Genomic DNA, 25,690 nt, shown 5'->3' on the forward strand with positions numbered 1-25,690 from the left:
GACCCCCCCCCCCCGGGGGGGCTCACTAGACGGTGTGGGGGTCCGGGGGCCAGCTGGGAGGCACACCCCCACGGCCTGCGTGCACTTGCCCGCATTGGTCCCCCTCACCCAGCTCAGAGGCGTGGGGGTGAGTGAGTCCTCTTCTGTGCCCCGGGGGCTGCGGGAGCTGCAGGAGCGTCCGACCCTAGGGGCGTTGAAGGAAGCCCTGGGCCCCCACACCGGGGGCGGCGGGGCCTGGGGCGAGTCGGGGCGTGTCTGCGGAAGCAGCTGGGCCGGCCGGGCCCCGTGGGGGGTGGGGAACGGGGCCAGGCTCGGTCTCCAGCGCCCAGGGCGGAGCGAGGGCCCTGTGCTGGGACGGCCAGGCCTCCCCCCTCTCCTCCTCCTCCCCCGCCAGGCGGCTGGAGCGCGGCCAGGGGAGACGACGGACCGCCTTCCGAGCAGCGCAGCGGGGGCCGGTGGGCCGGGAGCCCGGGTACCGCGGCGGCCCCCGCCCGCTCACCTGTGATCCCCAACTGGGACGGGCCTCTGGGGTCAGATCACCTGCTCACAAAAACGTGTACCAGTGCATTTGACTTAAAAACGAGAATCAGTTCATGCCACAAACAGGCTTGGAGTGCGTTCCTGAGTCACCTCTTTAATGACCAAAGTTGCGTAATCACTTGGAACAAGGCTGTGACTTACCTCACCAAGTTATACACGGCACAAGAGGGAGAGGAGAGAATCTGGTCCTTGCTGCCTGCAAGGAGTCCCTCAACGGGTGACCTGCTGCACGAGGACGGGGGGGAGGGGAGAACACCCGGTCCCTTTGTCTCCCTAGGGCGGGCTGTGCCGGGCCATCGCCTTGGGCCCCACTGACACAAAGGGGGCGCCCCTGGCTTAGAGAACAGGATCCTACATGACCAGAGTCAACAGGGTCACATTCACCCGGGGGCAGGCCGGCTGAGCTGTGGGGTTCCCCCAACAAACACTCCTGGAATTCCCTTCTGGATGGTCAGCGGAGCCACAGTAAGAACAGATGGAGTCTGGCCCTCCTCTCCCGCAGGCCCAGGCCCAGAGAGCACAGGCAGGAAAGAGACCTGAGTGAAGGCAGAGGTCAGCGGGGATAGAAGAGCCCTTCCCCTTCCAGGGGCACTTTACAGTCCTCGAGCCCCATGATGGGTTTGAACTGATGACCTCCTGGCTGGCTGGGTTATTCCAGAGAACGGCCCTGAACTAGGACGGAAAGGGCCAGGGGAAGCGTGGAAAACCCGCCAGGGCAGGATGGCAGAGAGGTCATTCTCAGCGTTTGAGAAAATCTAAAGAAATCACACATTAGCATCTCTCTGGTCACGTAAGTAAAACCCAGTCACCTCAATAAACAATCCTAACGCTATTTTATGGCATATGTAGGTAAATCCAATTAGTAAACAGAAAAACAGATTACCGCCTAATGAGTTATAGTACTTGACAGACAAGATCTTCGAAAATCTAGAAGCGTGGTCAAGTCCGTGAGATCTAGCCTCAGTCTGTCTCAGTATTTGAGGACAACTCAGCGCTGTCCCTGTGACAGCCCTAGCCAGAGGGGATGCGCCAGCCTTTAAAGAACTCGCTTAAATCCAGGTTATTTAATCATAGTGTAAATAGAGCGATCTAGCTCCCAGTGTTTTTTCTACTTTCAGATCTTCCTTGTGCATATCACTGAGTTTTTTTTTTTTAAAGATGTTATTATTTATTTATTTGACAGAGCACGGGCTCGAGCGCACAAGCAGGGGGAGCGGCAGGCAGAGGGAGAGGCCAAGGGAGAAGCAGCTTCCTTGCCAAGAGGGAAGCTGGATGTGGGGCTTGATCCCAGGGCTCTGGGTTCATGATCACAGCCAAAGGCAGAGGCTTAACTGACTGAGCCACCCAGGCGCCCTGATACTGCTGAGTATAGTGGCACCTCACTAGATCTGCTACTCAAGAAAACTAATCACAATCTTACATGTCGTCAACCTCAAAATATGCTCCTGGTAGAGGGGTAACAAAATCCTTTCCTCTTTTGCATGAGGAGTTGGCCTTTGGTTACCACATAATTAAAACAATTTTAGGGGAAAAGGAGGACAAACAGCGGCAGCAAGAGTATGTGAACCCTTGTCCAAAGAATTAGGACTCCACTGGGGCGCTTGGCTGGCTCAGCTGGTAGAACGCGCAACTCTTGATCTCAGGGTTGTGAGTTTGAGCCCTATGTTGGCTGTAGAGATTACTTAAAAATAAAATCTTTAAAAAAAAAGGATTCCAGCAAACTTGGCTTGAGGCTCTTCCATTTTTCCCCTTTACAGGGCATGGCGTATGGGGTACAGAAGGGCCAGCCCCTGTGAGAGAATCAATCTTGGTCAAGATTAAGACCAAGAGCTGAAAGACCCCTGTGGCAGGCCGGAACACATCCTCCATGGTTTCTACAGGTCATCTGATGAAGAAAGTATATTCTCAGTAAATACAGAAACAGATTTTGTTAGCTAATTGGGCTTTCCTCTGGATACATCATCTAATTCAAAAACCAATTATCCTTGGGCGTATCTCACATACTACTTCCTTCCTGATTTTTCTGGTGAAGGTCCTTCATCTTCATGCCAATTCAGAATCTCCCCTTTTCCTCAAACTTGGTTCCAACGTTGTTTCTGGAAAACAATCTGATCTTAACCCTGTGTTCTGTGGGTCCCTCTGCTGCTCTGCACTTCCATTCAAATGATATAATGAATCAACACTGTACTTGCTTGAATTCATGTATGCTTATCATTTCGCTTTTAACCAGATCCTAAGCTATTGGTGGGCAAGGATTCTCCCCACCACACACATACAGAGCACACAGAAGAGTCCCCAGAGAGAATGGCTGGGACCCAGAAAACCGTGGTACTTACCTAGTGATGCTAGGAAATCCACCCTCATTATGCTTGCTTCTCAACTCTGCCTGGGGACATTCTTCATTCTCACGAAGAATGTCATTGTCAACGCCCCTAAAAACCCAAAGCCTCTCCCAGCTAATGAGAACAAATCATGGTATTTCTGTGGCCGACTCTAGTGACCCTGCCTACAAGATTCATAAAAGCAAATGATGTCTGTGGTTCCCAAAGGATGAAATGAACACCTTCCCCTCTTGCTGATGCTCTTAGCCACTGGAGCCAGGAATGTATCTGTCCCTTAATATGCTCCTTCTGAAGACAACAGCCAACTCTGGTTTTCCTGCCATGACTTTTTTTTTTTTAAGATTTTATTTGGGGCGCCTGGGTGGTTCAGTGGGTTAAGCCTCTGCCTTCAGCTCAGGTCATGGTCTCAGGCTCCTGGGATCAAGTCCTACACCAGGCTCCTTGCCCAGCCTGCTTCTCGCTCTCTCTCTGCCTGCTGCTCCCCCCGCTTGTGCTGCCAAATAAATAAAATCTTTAAAAAAATAAAAAAGGTAAACATTTCATTTCTTTACTTGAGAGACAGCAGGGGGCAGGGGGCAGGGGGAAGGAAGGGCAGAGGCAGAGGGAGAAGCAGTCTCTCCACTGACAAGGGAGCTGACACAGGGCTCGATCCCAGGACCCTGAGACCGTGACCTGAGCCAAAGGCACACACTTAACCGACTGAGCCACCCAGGTGCCCTGCCCACCATCTTATTTCTGGTCAATAATTCCCAATATTTTATATGCTATTCACTGTTTAGAAACAAAAGGTTTTGCAGAGTTTTAGCAAAGTGACAGGACTAGCAATAAAAGTAATGTTGCTTTTTTCCACCGATGTGACCTACATTAATTTTTTTTTCCTCTAAGGATTTTATTTATTTGACAGAGACAAAGAGAACACAAGCAGGGAAAGTAACAGGCAGAGGGAGGAGGAGAAGCAGGCTCCCTATTAAGGAGCCTGACGCAGGGCTCGATCCCAGGACCCTTGGATCATGACCTGAGTGGAAGGCACATGCTTAATCAACTGAGCAACCCAGGTGACTTTTTTTTTTTTTTTTTTTTTTTTTAAAGTAGGCTCCAGGGGCGCCTGGGTGGTTCAGCTGTTAAGTGTCTGCCTTCAGCTCAGGTCACAATCCCAGGGTCCTGGGATCAAGCCCCACATCTGGCTCCCCACTCAGCGTGAAGCCTGCTTCTCCCTGTCTCACTCCCCCTGCTTGTGTTCCCTCTCTGCGTCTCTGTCAATTAAATAAATAAAATCTTAAAAAAAAAAAAAAATAAGGTATGCTCCACACCTGACATGGGCGCTTGAACTCACAACCCTGAGATCAAGAATTGTATGCTCTACCAACAGAGCCAGCCAGTCACCTCTGTAATAATTTTGAAAAGATAATCCTCCAGCACATAAAAGATCTGCACTGTACTACAGCATACACGTCCCATAAGTTCTGGACAGCTTTTACATCAATTTGAGTTAGATATTTTCTAGAAAAAAATTTCAGAAACTATTAAGAATAGTTGTTTTGGGACTTTCAATTCTGTGCCCTACTATGATCCACACCCCTCCACTATGAGTGAACAACAGAAACAATGCATTTGTGTTTCCTGTTTCCTGATGATGGCTCGACAGTTCTCCCAGCTATACATTATAATGCTTTCATGGAAGAAAATCAGCACAGCTGGATTCATGCAGTCTTTATTAATTTGACAAATACAGGAAAATCTGCAATCATCTATCAAAATTATATCTTACCAAGAATCTGAAAGGTATTTAAAAAAGATGGATCACAGTCTGTTTGAATCATGTACAAAGCAGTGTCTGTAGAAGCCAAAGCCAGACGCCGAGCGTGGAAAACGATTCTGCTGAACCCTGCAGCCCGCACCTCTGGTCGCCCTGTAAACAGTCCTGTACTCGCTATGCGCTACGGTTGATTTTGAAGCTGCCCTTTTACAACAATTATTTAGTTTCAAAGGAAAATTGCTCCCTGGGAAATCTCTTCTGCTACACACCTGAGCTGCAGGGCTAACACCAGCCTCAGGGCCCAGGGTGGATCCTGCTACTTCCTCAGGGCAACGTCGCAGCTGTCCAAGGCCCCAGAAAACAGTCAGGGAAAAGGGTTCATTTCAGCACGTGGCTGATTTTTTAATACGCGCATCTGAGGTTTTTCCTACCAGAGGAGGGAACTGTTGGAGGACGCCATCCGGATGATTCGGGGGGGTGAGCCTGATGACAGCCTGGTCAGGAACACTCCGCCCAGCAACTTCACCAGGGGCCGTGAAGAGCTGAAACCATGGTTTTTAATCTCCTGTGTTTGGGGGGTTTAAAGAGAAGCAAGAAGATCACAAGGATCTCTTCAGGGCCCAAACTCATGACGATGATATGGTTTCATCCCAGAGCAAGAACCATTGTCCAGTTTGCAAGCCCCCCGCCCCCCCCCCCGCCACCTCCGCCCTGAGTCAGCTTTGTGGTTGCTCCAGAGGTGAGGTTCTAGAATGGCAGGTGAGACGGTTACAGACCATCCAAAAGCAAGGAGAGAGAAAGGAGTATTTTACTGAAAGGAGTAGCTCCTGGGAGAATCAAGTCACCTTAATAACACCAAAGGGTAACCACGAAAAGGGGTTCCTGACAAGTACCCAATACTGCAGAGAAGTTAAAGATGGCATCTCTCAGCCAACAGGAAACTCTAGCTGTGTTGTGTGGATAGGTCTTACTCATCTTCACATCTTCGGACTCCAGCACCATGCCAGGAACATGGAAGACGCTGAATAAATCTCTTCAGAGTGGTTTCTGGGCTCTTTTTCTTCCAGGGCTAGATCATGAATGGGCGATTATGCAAGGCCAGGCCCTGGGGGTCAGGACCAGAGACTTCCTTGAGACCCTGACCCTGAAAGATCTTATGTGGGAGCTTAACTCTCGTCTCCTATTCTACAAATGATGACCAAGACTACCATATACATTTTGAGCCCAAGTAAAGAACAAGCACTAAACTTACTGCATAGACATCGGTTATGGAAGGAGAGATTTTAAGATCAAGAGACTTTAAAAACTGGGGATCCAGGAGTTTAAAAGTGAGAAGACTACCGCTCTAGTTGTTGCTTCTGCGGTGAAATCAATAAATCATTCACTCACGGTTTTCTTCCGGGTTGCTTAGAAAGCTTTGTTCTCATCAAGAAAGTTAATCATTTACAGTGAGAGCTGTGATCCTAGCACCACATGCTAACCTAGTGAGAATCAAAAACAGGAAAAGCAAGCTCTTCCTCTTTGAAAAAAAGGTCCACAGATCTTCCAAATACGGTTGGTATGCCCACAGGCCAGTTTGTAGCAACCTTCCATGTCTAAACACTGTGTTCTGTGAGCCAGTCAGGCGCAGACATCAGTGGCCACTCTTCTTGCTCCTCCCTTAAGCAGGAGGCTGGGCCTGGCCCACAGCCACCCCTGCCCTGTGTGAGGGCACATCTGCCATGGACTTGTTTCTGTGTTCCCTGGTGACAATCTACTTTTCATGGGGGGAGACTAGCATTTTGATATTTCAGAAACAGCTGAACTGACCCTAAGAAGAAAGTTCCGAGGCAAAGTTCTGCATCTGAGATGGGGGGGGGGGTTCAGGAAATAAGGGGTGTTCTGCCTATGCTGAGATGCGGTTCTGTCTTGGAGAAAGTGAGTTTTATTGCAATCTCTCTACACAGAACAGTGACCGCAAGGATGGACTGAGTCGCACTCACAGCACCTACCCTCTTCCAGGAGGAACCTTTCATGAAAGATATGGTATTTCTGGGACCTTTGCACAAATCAACCACTCTAGATCAGGGGTCCCTCAAGACTCCCACAAATCACAAACACATTCAGGTGTCCTTCCAGAAGATAAAACCCACATTGCTACATATCTGAGGATAAAGTCTCTTGGAAAGAAGGGGCTAAACAAAGAGACCAGAGAACCTACAACTTTACGCCCCGCCCTTCCTGTGCACAGCACTGGTTTTCTGTTTTGCCTGCAGTTCTCAACTGCCTATTAGAGCACGTTTGTACCTACGCGGCTATGCCCAGCACACCACTGCTCAGGTTAGTTTACGATATTCTGTGACAGAAAACAGCTATTCTAAACTGCAAGGAGAACCACCACCCAGATCACATGACAGGCTGGAGAGAAAGCCGGGACAGGAAGAAAAGCTGGTCTTTCAGTTCCGCCACAAGGACACACTAAGCTTCTCACAAATGCTTCGGGTCCGGTCCCGCGGCTGCTGCGGGCTGTCGGCGGCAGAAGAATGGTTGCGCCCGCAGAGCTTCACTTAGAGGAGCCGCGTGCCACAGGCCTGTGCTCTGCTTCTGTCCCCAGCTGCGCCGCACCGGGCCTCTGCCCGGCAGCCGCGATCGAAGGCATACCGAAAGGAGAGGTAAGGCAGAAGGGAAAGCGCAGGACACCCCCACTGTGAGGTTCTTGAGGAATAACTTGGTTCTCCTTAACATCTGCCCACGGCCGTCAGCTCACTTTGTCCCACTGGCTGTGAGAGGCCCCTTGTTTCTCTTCTGGGCAGCTGGTTCTCCTCCCGACCCTACGTCCTCCCACGCACGGCTCACCGAGTAAAATCACGGCCTTCTCCAAACTCTTATTTTGTACTGATACAACTGACTTTACAGACCACCAGCTTTTGGCTGTTGGTCCAAATTCCAACGCATGGTCAGAGACAATGGATTGTAGTTAAAAAAGAAAAACCAGGACAGAAAGTGCTTCACCAGCCATTTTACTCTTCTTTAATTTCACTGTCTTTGGGCACACATTGTATTTGCTACTGAAGAAATTATGGCAGCGAGGCTGACAGCACTGATTCGTAACACATTCTTTGCACCACACAGAGTAAAATCCTAGAGTACCAGAACTGTCTCATTTGCTGTGTGTCTAAGACAATGCTTATGGGGGAGTCAGGGAGAGACGGGAAGAATGGAAGCATCCAGGGGCATGAGAACCAGTAAATATGTCTAAAAACAAAGAATGTGGTGGAAAAATCCAGAACGCAACTAAGGCTAATAGGTAACCGTTTGGATATAATTCCATTCTTTCCAGAAATGACTGAATTTGGAACCTGAGGTTAAGACCTTTAGGATAAAGCAACCTCGTATCAGTTCAGACTGTCCATGGGAAGAAATGGTAACCGTTGATGGTACTGAGTTTCAGTGCTTGAAAACGAGACTTTTCAAAATCAACCTACACACCTGACTTGACTCAAGGTGAAAAAAAAAAAGTCTTATTTAAAAATGGTAAGTCTGCAGCAAAAAGGTCTTAAAGTGAAAGTTGGAGCCCCGTTTCAAAAACCTTTTCATTTTGCTGCTGGTGCCCACTCTCCTTACAGTACCTCCTGCAAAGGTTCAGAATTCAAGACAGGTTCATTAGGTTGATCTTCAACATGTAGTTTAAGATGAAGAGTCCTGTTTGGTTTATACCACGCCGTTTAATTTCTTGGTAATGGTAGTCCTGAGAGTCTGCAGTGTTGGTAAAATCCACCTGTGACCAAGGGTTACACTGCTGGTGGGAGCACAGCAAATTCGTGGTCCGTCCCTTTTCCTCAGCCTTGTCCCTCAAATCTGGTAGTTTTTGCACCGAGGGACTCAGTCCATCACAATGATGCATGTTCGAACCATTTTCTGGAGACACCTCCTTCCAGTGCCCAATGGTACAGGTGGTTAGGAAGACTTGGAAGGAAGCTGCAAAGAGTCCAGGTGGGAATCTTGCCTTTGTTAGATGTGGACACAGGAAAATCATCTTTTCCTCCCCATATTTTATTATAGTCAAAGGAGAAAAATCCATGGGATTCTAACTGCAAATATGCTAAATATAAAATTGATGGAATGCTAATTGGTCCATAAAGGGCTGTACAAGATAATCTGTGGCGAAGTAGAAAACAAGCCCAAAAGTGATAGAGATCGGAAGAGCTGGCAACGCTTTCTTGAAAATGGCGAGGAGTAATAATGTAAGGCACAAACCCTGTGGAGAGGAGGGGAAAAGACACAAACTCAGACAAAATTATGGAAGTATTTCATGCAAGAACAACCCCCCCACACACAAGTCCTGGTCTTAATTTAGTTCACTGAATACTATCCTTTGAGGTTAAATTTTACAACAATTTTTTAATCTAAATTTTGAAACATTTATTTTCCTTTGCAGCACAGAGTTCATGAGGCACACACTGTTGAATTTTACCCCCTAATCCTAGGTAAGAAATAGAATCCAAAAATAAGTAAACTATTTTAAATTAAATAATACTGAAATTTCCATCTAAAATATCGAGTCGGCTACTGCGAGATCAGTGTGGCTGGCTAAAATCCCAGAAGTAAAAAGCATCCTCTGTGTTGTACGGGGGCCAAGAGGTGCTCACGGAACAAACCAGTCAAGGTTTATGAAGCGGACACAGGCTTCTCTCGCTATCTGAAAGTAGCGCATTCCTATGAACCTTTTTTGTAAGCCAAAATGGCATAAAGTGAAGTGTATCCCCATTTTCTCAGAGTTCAAATTAAGCCACTTCACTTTTAGGAAAGACCTTCACTAGTACGGGAATGTTTTATTTTTGTATACACAAAAATCCTCCTCCGTTTCTTTTGGTTAGCAAAAATAGCTAAGTGAACTTTCCGAAAGTGGAGGAAGACCCGTAAACACAGAGCAGTCAAGTCATATATACGGTCCATGTTTTTACCCTAGCTATTGAGACAATGTCTGAAAACCGAGCATCATTTCGGCTTTATCCAGAATAAGTCATTTCCTTCTTAAAAGACCACACATCCAGAAAACTAACCTCCAAAGAAAAATAAAACACATGAAAATTTGAATTGGTTTTGTTATCGTGACAAACCAGACGAAATCATAAATGTGGAAGTCAAGGCTCTCCTCTAACTTCACTCATGTATACCGAAGACATCCCATCTTTAGCAAAAATACCAATAAAAGATATCTGATGACTTTTAATAGTTTTGAAAGCTGCAGGGTTCACGTTGTGACACTCAAAGCAAGACCTACATGGCATCATGCACTGTGTTAGCTTTTCTTGCCTCAAACTTGCTGCCCAAGGAGCACCGTCTGCTGCAGGTTGCAGCACTGAAGGCAAAATCACCACCAGACTCAGGGACTAAATAAGGACCCAAGTACCCCTTTTAGACTGACTAGCACACCTAACTTCCTACATGTCTACCCTGACATGCTTAAAGCAGCGGTTCCTAACCAGAGGTACCTATCAGAACTCTCTGGGGCACTTATAAACAACAACAACAACAACAACACACAATTAAAACTTTAAATATCTCAGGGTAGGGGTCCTCTTGATCTAAGGGTTGTGAGTTCAAACCCCACGCTGGGTGGAGAGATTACTTAAATAAATAAAACTTAAAAAAAAAAAAAAATCTCAGGGGAGGGACGCAGAGTTCTAAAAGCACACAGTGATCTTAATGGATGGCCAGGTGGCAACCTATTCAGGTAAGTTTCTTTCTTTCTTTTTTTTTTTAAAGCTCTCCAGGTGACTGGCACACTCAGCCCAGCCGGGGTGAAAATGGACCACCTTAAAGGGACGACATAAGCAGAGTTTTGAGATGAGCTGGGACATGTTTTTATTAATGTGTACTTACAATTAATATGGCTACAAAACAGGCTATGGTTGTGTTCCAGTCTCCACTGGCTGTGGCTGAGGCTTTACCAACCAGAACGCTGTAGAAAATAAAATCTCCTAATCCAAGTTTTACTCCCCCTAAAAAAGAAGAATTATAAAGTTTGTTACTCTTTGCGATCAATTCAAAAATGTAGGAGCGCCTGGGTGGCTCAGTGGGTTAAGTGTCTGCCTTCGGCTCAGGTCATGATCTCAGGCTCCTGGGATCCAGCCCCGTGTTGGGCTCTCTGCTCAGCGGGGATCCTGCTTCCTCCTCTCTCTCTGCCTGCCTCTCTGCCTACTTGTGATCTCTCTCTGTCAAATAAATAAATAAAATCTTAAAAAAAAAAAAAAAAGTAACTGTTCCCCCCCTCCCCAAAGTCACTGCTGCATTCCATCCTATACTGACTGAGAAAGCAGCAGATGATATATAAAATTCGGCTTTAGCTAGCTTTTCTTTTTTGGTCCCTCCAATATAAGTTTCAGATTCTAGGTAACTAACTTTGGGGTCTTCAACAGTAGATGCTGTTGTTATATATAAAAAGAACAATAACTGTCCTCTACAGAATGGTTCGTTTACACATAGCATTTGCTCTCATCTCATCCTCACGAGAACCCCTATGAGATAGGTATAATGTACTTCATAAAATAAACCCACTGTAAATGTACAGTTCAATTATCATAAAAAATTTATAGAGCTGTCCAACCATCATCACAATCCACATTTCCATCACTCCACGCCTTACACAACCACTGATCTGTTTTCGCTATATGACTCTTCTAGACATCTCCTAGAAATGGACTCATAACAGCATGTCGTCTTTGTGACTCACTTCTTGCAATGAACATATTTTTGAGGTTTATCCATGATATTACATGTTTCTGTACTGTTTCTTTTTACTGACGAATAGTTTCCCATTGTATGGAAATACTGTATTTTTTTTTCAAGATTTTATTTATTTATTTGACAGACGAAGATCACAAGTAGGCAGAGAGGCAGGCAGAGAGAGAGGAGGAAGCATCTGAGCAGAGAGACCGATGTGGGGCTCGATCCCAGGACCCCGGGATCATGACCTGAGCCGAAGGCAGAGGCACCCACTGAGCCACCCAGGCACCCCATGGAAATACTGTATTTTACCAGTTGACAGACATCTGGCTTGTTTGCAGTTTGGGGCTATTATGAATAACAGTGCTATGAACATTATGCTGTGACCAAGGGTACACGTCTTCGTGTGGACAGTTTTCACTTCCATTGGGTAGATTCCTACACGTGGAATTGCTAGGTTATACGGTAAGCTTATCTTGAGTTTTGTAAAAAAACTGCCAAATTGTCTTCCATACTGGCTCTACCAGTCTACACGGCCAGCAGCAATTCAAGAGCATTCTGGTTCCTTCACAGCCCTCACCAGCACTTGGCTCTGCTAGTCTGTTTGATTATAGGTTTTGTTTTTTCTTTAAAGATTTTAGTTATTTATTTGAGAGAGAGGGGGGCGGAGAGAGCGCACGCAGGGGGAGAAGCAGAAGTAGGCTCCCCGCTGGGGAGCCTGATGTGGGATTCAATCCCAGTACCCCAGGATCATGACTTCAGCTAAAGGCAGACACTTAACAAACTGAGCCACCCAGGGGTCCCATGATTATAGGCATTCTGATTAATGATGTTGAGTAATTTCTCATGGGCTTATTAGCTCTTGTATTTCTCCTCTGGTGAAATATTTAGCCAAACCATTTCCCTATTTTTTATTAGGGCTATCTTTTTTAAAAATTTTATTTAAATGTGAACCAGAAATGTTTATTGCAGAAATTTAGTCAAAGTTCTCATCCGGTGGCCCCTGTTAAGGTTGGACTGGGCCCCTCTGTCCAGGGCTGGGCATATTTGAGTTATCTTCTATTACTGAATTGCGAGCATTTTTTTCTTTAAGATTTTATTTATTTGAGAGAGAGAGAGAGAGAGAGAGAGAAAGCATGAGTGAGGATTGAGGGACAGGAGAGGAAGAGGGAGAAACAGACTCCCGCTGAGCAGGGAGCCCAACAAGGGGCCAATCCCAAGACCCTGGGATCATGACCTGAGCAGAAGCCAGACGCTTAACTGACGGAGCCACCCAGGTGCCCCTGAGCATTGTTTGTATATCCTCAACACAGTTCTTCAACAGGACTTGAAATATGACTTGTAAATATTTTCTTAGTTTGTGTCTTCTCTTTCCTAATAGTATCTTTTCTAAAAAAAGTTTAATTGTGGTAAAATACGCAATTCAACGGTATTAAATAAACTCAAAGTAGTGTGCTACCATCCTTATCCTCCAATCACAGAACTCCCTGTATCTTGCAAAACTAATGCTCTACACCCATTAAACACAAACGCCTCCTTCTCTCCCTCCAGCCTCTGGCAACCATCATTCTGTTTTCTGTTTCTGAGTTTGACTACTCTTAGTACCTCATGGAATCTTACAGTATTTGTTTTTGTGACTGGCTTATTTCACTTAGCATAATGTCAAGTTCTTCCACGTTATAGCATCTGTTAGAATTTCCTTCCTTGGGGCACCTGGGTGGCTCAGCCAGGTAAGCATCTGCCTTAGGCTCAGGTCATGATCATCAGGGTTCTGGGATCGAGCCCCACGGTAGACTCCCTGCTCTGTAGGCAGTCTACTTTTCCCTCCCCTGCCTGCCACTGCCCCTGCTACTGCTCTCTCTCAAATTAAAAAAAAAAAAAAAAAAAAAAAAAAAAAATTTCCTTCCTTGTCAAGGCTGAACAATATTCCATGTATGTACACACATTTTATTTATACACTCATCCATCAGAGGACACTTGGGCTGCTTCTACCTCATTGCCACTGTGGATAATGTGAAGAAGGTGGGTGTACAAACATCTCTTCTTTTTTTTTTTTAATTTATATTTTTTTAAATTTAAAATTTTTTTTTTTTTAAGATTTTACTTATTTATTTGACAGAGATCACAAGTAGGCAGAGAGGCAGGCAGAGGAGAGGGGAAGCAGGCTCCCCGATGAGCAGAGAGCCCAATGCGGACTCGATTCCAGGACTCTGGGATCATGACCTGAGCTGAAGGCAGAGGCTTTAACCCACTGAGCCACCCAGGCGAACCCCGCCCCCCCTTTAAACAACTCTTCTCTTAATGGAATCTTTTGAAGTGCAAAAGTTTTTAATTTTGGTCAAGTCCAGTCTATCAATTTTTTCTTCCATGTACTAGTGTTGTATTGAAGAACTCTGCCCAACCCAAAGTCATAATGTTTTTCTTCTGTTTTCCTCTAGAAGTTTTTTTTTTTTTTTTAAAGATTTTATTTATTTATTTGACAGAGAGAAATCACAAGTAGGCAGAGAGGCAGGCAGAGAGAGAGGAGGAAGCTGGCTCCCCGCCGAGCAGAAAGCCCGATGTGGGGCTCGAACCCAGGACCTGGGATCATGACCTGAGCCGAAGGCAGCGGCTTAACCCACTGAGCCACCCAGGCGCCCCTCCTCTAGAAGTTTTAGTTTTACCACTTACATTTCCTTTTATGATCCATTTTGAGTTCATTTTCGATTGTGTGCCTGATGGATGGATAGGATGAGGCAGGGGTTTCCATTCATTCTTTTGCATGAGGAGAGCTAACTGTCCCCACACAATCTGTGGAGAAGATGATATCCTTCTCCTGTTGAATTACTTCAGCACCTTTGTAAAAACCGCTGACCATAAATGTAAGGGTATTGTAATTCTGTTCCACTGATTCATATGCCTGTCCTTGTGCCTGAGTTGATTACTATGCCTTTAGAGTAAGTTTTGATGTCAAATAGTGTTAAGTCCGCCAATTTTTCTTCTTTTTTTTTTTAAAGATTTTATTTACCTGTCAGAGAGAGAGGGAGAGAGAGCGAGCACAGGCGGACAGAATGGCAGGCAGAGGCAGAGGGAGAAGCAGGCTCCCCGCCAAGCAAGGAGCCCGATGTGGGACTCGATCCCAGGACGCTGGGATCATGACCTGAGCCAAAGGCAGCTGCTTAACCAACTGAGCCACCCAGGCGTCCCTATTTTTCTTCTTCTTTTTTAAGATTTTATTTATTTGAGAGAGCTAAGAAAGCGAGCACAACTAGGCAGAGCAGTAGGCAGAGAAGTGGGAGAAGCAGGCTCTCTGTTGAGCAGGGAGCCTGGTGCAGGGCTCGATCCCCTGGGATCATGACCTGAGCCAAAGGCAGCCGCTTAACTGACTGAGCCACCCAGGCACCCCTTCTCTTTCAAAATTGTCTTGGATATTCAAAATTCCTTATATTTCTATCAGTTTACAGACACTGACAAGCTGATCCTAAAACTTGCAAGAAATGCAAAGGCCTTAGGTTTTCTGTTATCAAACATTTTTTCCCTTCAAATTCTTTTCAAAGTAATAAGGAAAGGCTAAACATTGGATTCAAAAGATATGTTTTAACTTTGGGGCCCACTACTAATCCATAAAGCTTTACAACTGCCTTTTACCTGTTAATTATTCCCAACTGAAGTTTGAGCCTGGTCTTAAAGGTTAGAGAACTACTCCCAGGAGACAGGTGAAGGCCCTGAGAAGTATGGTCCATTCCACATGTGGAGGAGAAGCAGAGTGCTGGTTAATAAGATATTACAGAGAAATCAGTGTTCTTCTTGAATTGTGGGAGCCAGAGTGAGCTCCTCCTTAGTGGAAAAGATAAACATATGACCCATGAAATCCGAAGCTGTGAACCACCCTTTAACTTGCTAACATTCCCAGGCTGATGAATACACTCTCTGGTTTCATGTGTACAGAACAGGCCAGCTCTACTACTGAAGTACTTGTATGATCCGGAGCAAGCTGATTCAATTTCTCTAATCCTCAAATCCCTCAGCCCTAAGATGGGGATTACAAATAGGCCATTTCACAGAGTTGTTATCAAGAGTTAAAAAATAATACAAAAGGGGCGTCTGGATGGCTCAGTGGGTTAAAGCCTCTGCCTTCTGCTTGGGTCATGATCCCAGGGTCCTGGGATCGAGCCCCGCATCGGGCTCTCTGCTGGCCAGGGAGCCTGCTTCCCTTCCTCTCTCTCTGCATTCCTCTCTGCCTACTTGTGCTCTCTGTCAAATAAATAAATAAAATCTTAAAAAAAAAATACAGGGGCAACTGGGTAGCTCAGTTGGTTGAGCTGCTGCCTTCGGCTCAGGTCATGATCCCGGGGTCCTAGGACTGAGTCCCGCATCAGGCTCCTTGCTCAGCAGAGAGCCTGCTTCTCTCTCTGCCTCTGCCTGCTGCTCTGCCTGTGTTCTCCCTCTCTCTCTCTCTCTCTGACAAATAAATAAAATCTTTAAAAAGTTCTTGACATCTATAAAGACTAAACAAATGACCTTAGAAAGACTGCTTTCAAATGTTACAAATGTTAAGTGCTATAAGGAACTAAAACTAAATTCTTCAGAAAAAATGTTATAGAAATGAAATTTTTAAAATGCAGGAAAAAAATTGTATCTGAAAACAAACTTGTATCTAGAATATATAAAGAACCATTACAACACAATAATAAAGAGACAAATAAAAATGGTCAAAGGATCTGAATACAATTCTCCAAGAAAATATAAAAATGGCCAACAAGCACACACCAAAAATACTCAACATCATTAGCCAATAGGGAAATGCAAATGAGAACTGTATTAAGATACCACTTTATACCCACTAGAATGATTATAATCAAAAAGACAGATAAGTGTTGGTGGAAAAATTGGAGCATTCACACACTGCTGGTGGGAATGTAAAACAGGATGGCTGCTTCGGAAAACAGTCTGGCAGTTCCTCAAAAGGTTAAACAGAATTACCATATGACCTAGCAATCCCACTCCTGGGTATACACCCAAGAGAAATAAAAACATGTCCACACAAAAACTTGTACATGAATATTGATAGCAACATTATGCATAACAGCCCCAAATGAAAACAGCCTTGATGTCTGTTAATTGATGAATGGGTAATAAATGTGGGATATATGTGAAATGTAGTATTACTTGGCTATAAAAAGAAATGGAAGTACTGACACATACTACAACAGAGATGAACTTTGAAAACATTACCCTAAGGGAAAGAGATCAGTACAAAGGACCATATATATTGTAGGATTCCATCTATATGAAATGTCCAGGATAGGCAACTATTAAGAGAGTACATTTGTGGGGGTGCCTGGGTGGCTCAGTCGTTAAGCCTCTGCCTTCAGCTCAGGTCATGATCCCAGAGTCCTGGAATTGAGCCCCGCATCTGGGTTCCCTGATCGGCGGGAAGCCTGCTTCCCCTCCTTCTCTCCCACTCCTCCTGCTTGGGTTCCCTCTCTGTCAAATAAAGAAATAAAATCTTAAAAAAAAAAAAAAAAAAAAAAAAAAAACAGTGTATTTGTTGGTGTTGGCGGGACATGGGGGCTAATGAGTTCAGGGTTTCTTTTTGAGGTGATGAAAATGTTCTAAAATTCACTTGTGGGGACGGCTGCACAACTCTGAATATAATAAAAATCGCTGCCTTATGTGTTTTAAATGCGGGGGATGGGAGGGACTAGAGAGCTGGACAGCTAAGGAGTGTGGGTTCTTTTGGGGGTAATGAGATAGTTCCGGTATTAATTGTGGTGATGACTCAACAATTCTGTGAATATACTAAAGTTATCAAAAACTAAACAAAAATGGAGCGCCTGGGTGGCTCAGTCAGTTGAGCCTCTGCCTTCAGCTCAGGTCATGATCTTGGGGTCCTGGGATCGAGCCCCACATCGGGCTTTCTGCATGGCAGGAAGCCTGCTTCTCTCTCTTCCTCTGCTGCTCCCCCTGCTTGTGTACTCTCTCTCTCTGTCAAATAAATGGGTAAAATCTTAAAAAAAAAAAAAAAAAAAGTAAAAGTAAATGAAAATTATGTATTAAATCAAAGCTTTTAAAATCTACAGCCTCACTTTTTCATTCAAAGGCTTATGTTTAGGGGTGCCTGGCTGGCTCAGCTGGAAGAGTGCCCAACTCCTGATCTTTGGGTCATGAGTTCAAGTTCCACACTGGGCGTAGAGATTACTTAAATAAATATTTAAAAATTTAAAAATAGGCTTATGTTTACTGAACACAATAAAAATAAAATTTAAAAAAAATAGGCTTCCATTTAACAGCAATATTATGGCAAATGCTATAGTTATACTTCACAGAATTCATTTTAATGGAAAGATAAACATTACTTATTAGAAAAATTAGAGTAAGGAAACAAGTAACCATCAGTTTTTTTCTTTAGGCACTTACTGAAATGTCAAGTTTTATTCACCTAAAAGCAGAAGAAATTGAAGCAGAATAAAAATCTAAGAAAAATCATATTGCTCAGGAATTTTTCTTTAAATAGCTCCTTTTGATTTATTCAATCAAAATGTGCCATAGCCAAATAACTAAAACCACAGCAATGGAAACTGCCATTAGGTTAGTCAAAACGAGTGAGCAGTATTCTACCAGCAAGTGTTAATGCTAGGACTGGCTGCTAGTATTTTACTGCTATTTGCTAATAGTAGTCTAGGCTTTCTATTGTGTTGTTTTGTTTTTATTAACTCTGAAAAATAATTTCAAGTAATATGGTGTTCCCTGAATATTAGAAGGAGCATCTGCTGGTCTACCAAACATAAGACATAGTAAAGACAATAAATGATGGTGACTATTTAAGATTTATCTAAACAACCTCTAGCTGTGTAATATTTGCCTAGCTTAAATGTAACATAAAAATACTTCCTATTATCTTTTTAATAAATGTAAACATATTAAAAACTGCCCGAGGGTTACCTGACCCAGCTGGTGGAGTGTGTGACTCTTGATCTCAGGACTGTGAGTTCTCGAGCCCCACGCTGGGTGTAGAGATTACTTAAAATCTTAAAAAAAGCGGGGCTTTGAGGGGCTCCTAGGTGGGCTTAGTTGGTGAAGCATCTGACTCATGGTTTCAGCTCAGGTCATGATCTCAGGGTTGTAAGATCGAGCCCCATGTGAGGCTCTGTGTGCCACAGGGAGTTTGCCTGAGATTTTCTCTCTCACCCTCTTTCTCTCCCTTTCCCTCTGTTCCTCCTCCCTCTCTCAAGCGATCTCTAAAATAAATAAATAAATCTTACTAAGAATAAAACAAAACAAATTACTGCCCAACGCTGCACCTGGGTGGCTCAGTCAGTTAAACATCCAAATCGGTTTTGGCTCAGGTCATGAACCCTGGGTGCTGGAATGCAGCAGCTCCTTGAGCTCTACACTCAGCAGGAAGTCGGCCTGAAGATTCCCTCTCGCACCCTCTGCCCCTCACCCATTCATGCTCTCTCACTCTTTCTAAATAAATAAATAAAATCTTAAAAAGAAACTTCCTGAAATGTATTATTTCAGGAAATAATACATTTACTATTAAAATCTCTTCTTCCAGGGCACCTGGGTGGCTCAGTGGGTTGAAGCCTCTACCTTTGGTTCAGGTCATGATCCTAGGGTCCTGGGATCAAGCCCCGCATCGGGCTCTCTACTCGGTGGGGAGCCTGCTCCCCGCCCCACCTCTCTGCCTGTCTCTCTGCCTACTTGTGAGCTCTCTCTGTCAAATAAATAAACAAAAACTTAAAAAAAATAAAATAAAATAAAATAAAATCTCTTCTTCCGTTTGAAGAGAATAGTAAAATTCATCTTCCACACTTCCCTTGAGGTTACAGAAAAGAATCTCTAGGAGTCAAATTTCTACTCCTGAAAACACCAGGCTAATTTCACTATGTTGGTAAGTGTTAAGTCTACTGATTGGTGGCACACTTAGGATGAGCCGGCTACTGGCATGATGTTTGAGGGAAATATATTTTGAAAGCCACTAGAAGGAAGACCAACTAACTTCATATTGAATAAAAATATTTTACATTTCTAATTAAGAACTCTTCAGTTTCCAATTAAATGCTGATTTTTAAAGGTTGTTTTGGAAGATAATATGTGCTTTTTATAAATTGAATTCTAGTGTAAACTGAAACTTTTAAAAATAAGTAACCATAAGTCTGGTTTAAAACATTAATGTAATCAGGGATGCCTGCCTGGCTCAGTTGGTAGAACATGGGATCTCTGATCTCAGGGTCTTGAGTTCAAGCCTTAGCAATGGGTGAAGAGCTTACTTAATAATAATAATAATAATAATAATAATAATAATACAATACAAGATGGTTATGTTACTGGATGCAAAGATGATGAAAGAATTTCAGTTACTAGTTTATACTGGTCCCAGAAAAAGAAAATATTATTCTGACATTAGGGAGGCAATACTTGGGTTTTCCTTAAAAAAACAAAACAACAGGGGCGCGTGGGTGGCTCAGCGGGTTGAGGTCTCTGCCTTCGGTTCGGGTCATGGTCTCAGGGTCCTGGGATCGAGCCCTGTGTTGGGCTCTCTGCTCAGCAGGGAGCCTGTTTCCCTTTCTATTTCTTCCTGCCTCTCTGCCTACTTGTGATCTCTGTCAAATAAATAAATAAAATCTTTAAAAAAACAAAACAACAAAACACACACACACACAGACATAAAAGACAAAGAGCACACGAGGAAATGATCAGGAGTGAGCACTCAAGTGGCAAGGACAATCATGAATCAGTCATGCTGCTGCTATGGTCAACAGCTATATGTTCTTTCCTTCTTTTGGCCACAGGCACCCTTGAGAAATGAGAGGAAGGGAAGAGGCAACCTGACTACAGTGGTAACTTTGCGGGCAGAGAATATACCAGCAAAGACAAGATCAAGCCTGGCTGTAAGCCAAGGCAACCGTGTCTAGTCTCCCTGGAGTATGAAAGTCACAGGGTGTAGCTGGCTCTAACATCTGGAAAATTCAACCAAGCACCAAAGTCAAGGATACGCCCAGGTTTTGACCAAGTTAAAAGAGTAAGGCTGAGTTGTAAGAAGTGTTCTGCTTAAGCTGAAGGATAATGTCCAGATCATAATAATCAATGATCAGTAAATAAAGAAGCTAAGAAATCTAGGTGTTTCTTTCTCTAAAATTACTTAACATTTTTACTATAATGTTTTAATCCAGAGCTTCACTTTTGTGAGAAGAAAAAAAAAACCCACCAAGAATAATTTAGTTGGAAACTGTATTAATCTCTTAATAAATCACATCATGGGGCACCTGGGTGGCTCAGTGGGTTAAGCCTCTGCCTTTGCCTCAGGTCATGATCTCAAGGTCCCGGGATGGAGCGCTGCATGGGGGGGGGGGGGGTGTCTCTGCTCGGCAGGGAGCCTGCTTCCTCTCTCTCTGCCTGCCTCTCTGCCTACTTGTGATCTCTGTCTGTCAAATAAATAAATAAAATCTTTAAAAAAAAAAAAACACATCTTTAAGACTAACTGAAGAGATGACTGAGCCCTAACCAAAGGGGCTCTTGATCATGTTCCCAAGAAGCCCCAAGTGCTAAAGGAAATCCAAGTGCCAACATATCTTAGACATTGAACAAATGTTTGCATTTCTCCCCATAACCTAAATCCCTTTGATTTTCTTTAAAATTCATAAAATACAGTGCTTGCTAGCAAAGGGAATATGTAAAAGGCTGAAACACTCAAATCCACAGGTCTCTGCACAGGAAGAGGAAATGTATTAATGAGATTTTTGTACACAAATACTGCAGTCATGAAGCCTTACTGCAATAATAATTCTGAAAAAAATCTTCTACCTTATAAAACAAATGCCTAATGTTCAGGCTATAAATGGCCATTTCCAAAAATCTGAGGAGCAGAATTTGGCCCACTGACAAACTGAACTATGAGAAAAGCAGTAATTATGAGCATGTCCCACTAAAAGCTTCAATCTGTTATTCAGAATTAGACCATAACACTCTCTATTCATTTTATTTTTGAGGAGTTTGGTAACGCAGCACATAAAAGAACCCAAGACTATTCAACACAGAGAAATGCACGTACTTTCTTCTGGGTCCTCACTGGTGAGGATGTTGCTGGAAAGTTCCTGCACAGCAGCTCGTGTCTCAGTTGTAGAATGATGAGGCCCTAGGCGACTGTCCCTCTGGGCTTCCCACTCTTCACTGAAGCCACCATCGTCGCTCTCTGTCACAGGGTCTTGGGACTCACTTTCAGTGCCTTCAAGAGAAAGTGGAAATTATAGCTAACATTTTAGAAAAATTTCTTAATACCTTTAATAAAACTACATGGGAACAATAACTACCACCTGTCATATAACTAGGTTAGTTGGCTCTTAAACTACAAATCATAAGCTGTAGAAGTGCCTGGAAGTTGCTTGACCAATAACCATTTCCCTTGTTTCCTGAGGGCAGAGTCCTGATTGGTTTGGGTTTCTGCCTCTCATGCACATGACTCTGGGGGTAAATCATGATCAAGCCAAGCCAAGCCAAGCATGGTAATTTCATTCCTCTTCCCAATAAAAGCTCTAAAGGTGGAGGTAGTACTAGCCAATGCGTGGGGAGGCAAAGTCTGCTCTGAATTTGCGGGATAATTTTCTCACTCTTTGAGAGAATCAAGGAAGAAACAAAACCGCCCCTTTCTAAGCCTGGATGATGTCTCATCTGGATATGATGTCTGGAACAACAGTTGTCATCTTCTGATCATGAGAAGCAGTGGGTTGAGGACCAAACCTGTATCTAAGAATGGCAGAGCAGGAAGATGGAAGGACCCTGGGCCCTTGATGACATCACTGGATCATAAAACCGACCAGCCCTACAAAGGCCTACACCTCAGGACTTCTGGTCACACGAGAGAACCTAATTCTTCTTTGTGTAAGGCAACTGACTTGGGTTTTCTGATCTTGGCAGCTGAAAGCCCAACCATGGCTTTAGTGACTAAGATAAAAAGCAGACCATTATGGGGGAGGTGGGGCAGGAGAGGGGGGTGAATTTTTTTATGGACTAGCCATTGTGTTATAATGACTATCAATCAGATTCAAAATTATAAGCATAACATGAAAGTCCTGAGAAATATCCATACATCAAAGATAATTAAAATACAGAAGTGAAGTTGATAAACTTTTTCCCCCCTCCTTTATTATTATTATTTAATACAAGTAAAACATGTTCATAGAGGTGGATTGACCATGAAGACTGCAAGCCTCAGGCCTCTCACTTACATGGAATACTTCAGAGAGGCCATAGCAATTCTGTATTCATAACTTGTATTTTTTTTCTTAACCAAGTCCTCACAAATCCTGAATCATCGATGGTTTGGAGTTTACAAAATCATATAAGCATAAGATTTATAAATAAAAACAGCAGTCCCTGCTCTGCCCCATCCCTCCTCACTCCTACCTGCGAACCTTTCAAGCCACCCCTTTCAGAGCCCTGTGTTTTTCTGTTCCAATCTAACTTCTAGTTCTCCTGACACAGTGGTTTTTAGCCAGTGGGTAGCACCTCCCTTCCAGGGGGTGTTTGGAAATATCTAGGATGGAGGGCTTTCTGCCTACCGCAATACTGCGAAACCAAAATTAACATTTAGAGGGAGGGGCCAGAAAAGCTAATAACCTGCAAAGAATGAAGCCCCACACAATGAAGAACTGCCCACCCAAAATACCACAGCACTCCCACTGAGGAACTCTGTAGTTCACCTAGCTCCTTCTAACTTCAAGGCTTTTCCCCATTGTTTCCTCTTCTGGAAAGTTCTTCTTCTACTTGTCAGTTGGTTGTCACCTATTATCACTTCCTCAGGGAAGCCTTCCTGACTTTCCAGAGTAAATGAAATTCCTCTACTGTAAACTTTCATAGCAACCATACTTCTCCTTTGTAGTGTGTATCACAACTGTATAAAATTATTTGTTGAACATTTGTGTCTGTCCAAATAGGTCATGAGCTCCGAAGGGACATGATATCTTGTTCAGTGCTGCATTCTCAGTGCCTAGTTAAAATATGAGGCACAGAGTTAGGCACTCAATCAATATTTGTCATGGGGCACCTGGGTGGCTCAGATGGTTAAGCATCTGCCTTCGGCTCAGGTCATGATCTCCAGGGTTGAGGGATCGAGCCCCATGTTGGGCTTCCTGCTCAGCGGGGAGTCAGGTTCTCCCTCTCCCTCTCCTCCTGCTCATGTTCTTTCTGTCTCAAATGAATAAATAAAAATCTTTTAAAAAATTTTTGTCTGAAGAATAAAATGTTTTTTGCTCATACTCACATATATACTCATAGACAACTCATCTTTTAATTGTCTTCAGCTTAACACAGATCAACACAATAGCCAGATTTGTAGCAATCATTTCCAATATATTTCCTTCTTCTCCATCAGGTCTCCTACTGGTTCTGCTGCAAAATTCCCAGTTGAAAATGTGCTCTTGCCTTTACCCAAATTCTAACTCAGCAGATTTCATGGCTCTTTAAACCTATACTTTCCTTTTCCCATTAAGGCCCTTTTTTCTTCTCTCGCCACTGCGCTGCCTATTTCCCAGCTTCCTCTAAGGTTAGCTCTTTGTTTTTCTTATCAAGTTTCTTTTCTTCTTGACTATTTTTAGTGTGCCATTATTCCAATTCTTCCTAACAACTCCTAACTTACGCCTGCCCGGACATCATCTCTGTATCCACAAGGGGCCTTTCCATCTCCCAGCCTGATCATCCTGCAACATCTACCCTCCTCCAGAACGTCATGTCCACCTGGAATATTTTGTGTTCTTGGTATAAACATGATCGCATCTTAAGTCAAATCATATTTAAGTTACCCTGGCCATATCAGGTAAGAGGCTCTCATTTTTACGTTTAGAGAGCAAGATTACTGTTTCTTTTTTAAATCACAGCCTCAACTTGAACCTTTCCATAATGGTATTAATGTCATTTAATGGCAGAAATTCTTTACCTAGGGTCCCTTGGCTGTATGGTTGGGTTTAGAGCACCTGAACTTCTTAAATATTTATCTGTATTTACTGGGTATTACCACAGCTTCCAGGAAATTCTCAAGAGTCCATGACCAAAGACAGAGGTTAAAATCATTGCTTCACAGCTGTTAGCCAATATAACAGGACAATGACCCGGAAAAACCAGGCAGGAAATTACCAAATAAAAGACACCTACTTTGTGCATTATAATTGGAGTTTTTGGATACCTTCCTTTGGGCTTCTGGATCTCCCTCTGCCATATTCACCAACCACACCATTGTTGCTGTTGAGAAAGACAAAAGTCCAGATAAGAACTTGAAACCCAGAGGGATGCCTGGGTGGCTCAGTTGGTTAAGCAGCTGCCTTCAGCTCAGGTCATAATCCCAGCGTCCTGGGATCGAGTCCCACATCAGGCTCCTTCCTCAGCGGGGAGCCTGCTTCTCCCTCTGCCTCTGCTGCCACTCTGCCTGCCTGTGCTCGCTCGCTTTCTCTCTCTCTCTGGCAAGTAAATAAATAAAATCTTTAAAAAAAAAAAAAAAAAAAAGAACTTGAAACCCAGAAAGTACATGAATAGAGAACAGGCCATTATCTTTCTACAGAAATCACCAATCTTCTTAATGTTACCTTAAGAATCCTTAACAATCAGAAGCAAATGCATTATTAAAAACCACACAAGATTTTCTCTGATTTTGGCAGATTAAAGAAAAAATTCTAAAACTGAGCGTTCACTCTAGCTTTCAAACTACAGTTGCTACTGTAAAAACCATAAATTTCATCGTTTCCAGTCCCTGAAAAGTAATCAGAGGAAAACTGTTCAGGCCAGCAAGATCTACTAAAGAACAGCTGGAGGGCTGAAGATTCTAAAATAATGTGAAATCACTGATGAAAATTACTTCTTGGAACTAAATCAGAGAACAAACTGGGACTCACAAAAGCATCACACAACCATTATGATTCTAAGGATGCCTGACCTCTGGGATTTTCGATAACGCTAAACTGTGATATACAAGGAATAAAAAAAGGTTAAAAGCAATAAACATAAAGGGGATTGTCAACCGGCCTATTCTATGTCCCTTTCACAAAAATACATACATATCTATATAGATCTAAGTATATACACACACCCCTCTCACATTTTAAAGGACAACATGAATACATTAAAATGGTACTTCTCATATATTACAAGTGGAATGAAAAATGGAATAGCCCCTATACAGCCCCTATTGAAGGGAATTTGGTAACATCTAACAAAACTATGTATGCCATTACTCAGTCATAAGAATGAAATTGGGGCACCTGGGTGGCTCAGTTGGTTAAGCGTCCAACTCTTGATTTAGGCTCAGGGCCTGATCTTGGGATTGTGGGATCCAGCCCCACATGGGCTCTGCACTCAGAGTCAGCTTGTCCCT

The 25,690-nt window shown here is 43.7% G+C and overlaps 1 protein-coding gene across 5 annotated transcripts in view; it reads right to left on the reverse strand.

Moving 5' to 3' along the window:
• Window positions 1-7,621: 7,621 nt before the first annotated feature.
• Window positions 7,622-25,690, reverse strand: part of PSEN1 (presenilin 1) — a 73,461-nt gene continuing 55,392 nt past the window's right edge. For all 5 annotated transcript variants that reach the window (XM_047736000.1, XM_047735996.1, XM_047735999.1 and 2 more), the window contains 4 exons: window positions 24,478-24,564; window positions 21,383-21,556; window positions 10,504-10,622; window positions 7,622-8,875 (listed from right to left, as the gene is read on the reverse strand). In XM_047736000.1, the coding sequence (XP_047591956.1) occupies window positions 8,720-8,875; window positions 10,504-10,622; window positions 21,383-21,556; window positions 24,478-24,564 (536 nt within the window). In that variant the 3' untranslated portion in view covers window positions 7,622-8,719. The remainder of the gene's footprint in view (window positions 8,876-10,503; window positions 10,623-21,382; window positions 21,557-24,477; window positions 24,565-25,690) is intronic.

Source organism: Lutra lutra, chromosome 7 (genome assembly GCF_902655055.1).
Source record: "Lutra lutra chromosome 7, mLutLut1.2, whole genome shotgun sequence".
Lineage (NCBI taxonomy): Eukaryota > Metazoa > Chordata > Mammalia > Carnivora > Mustelidae > Lutra > Lutra lutra.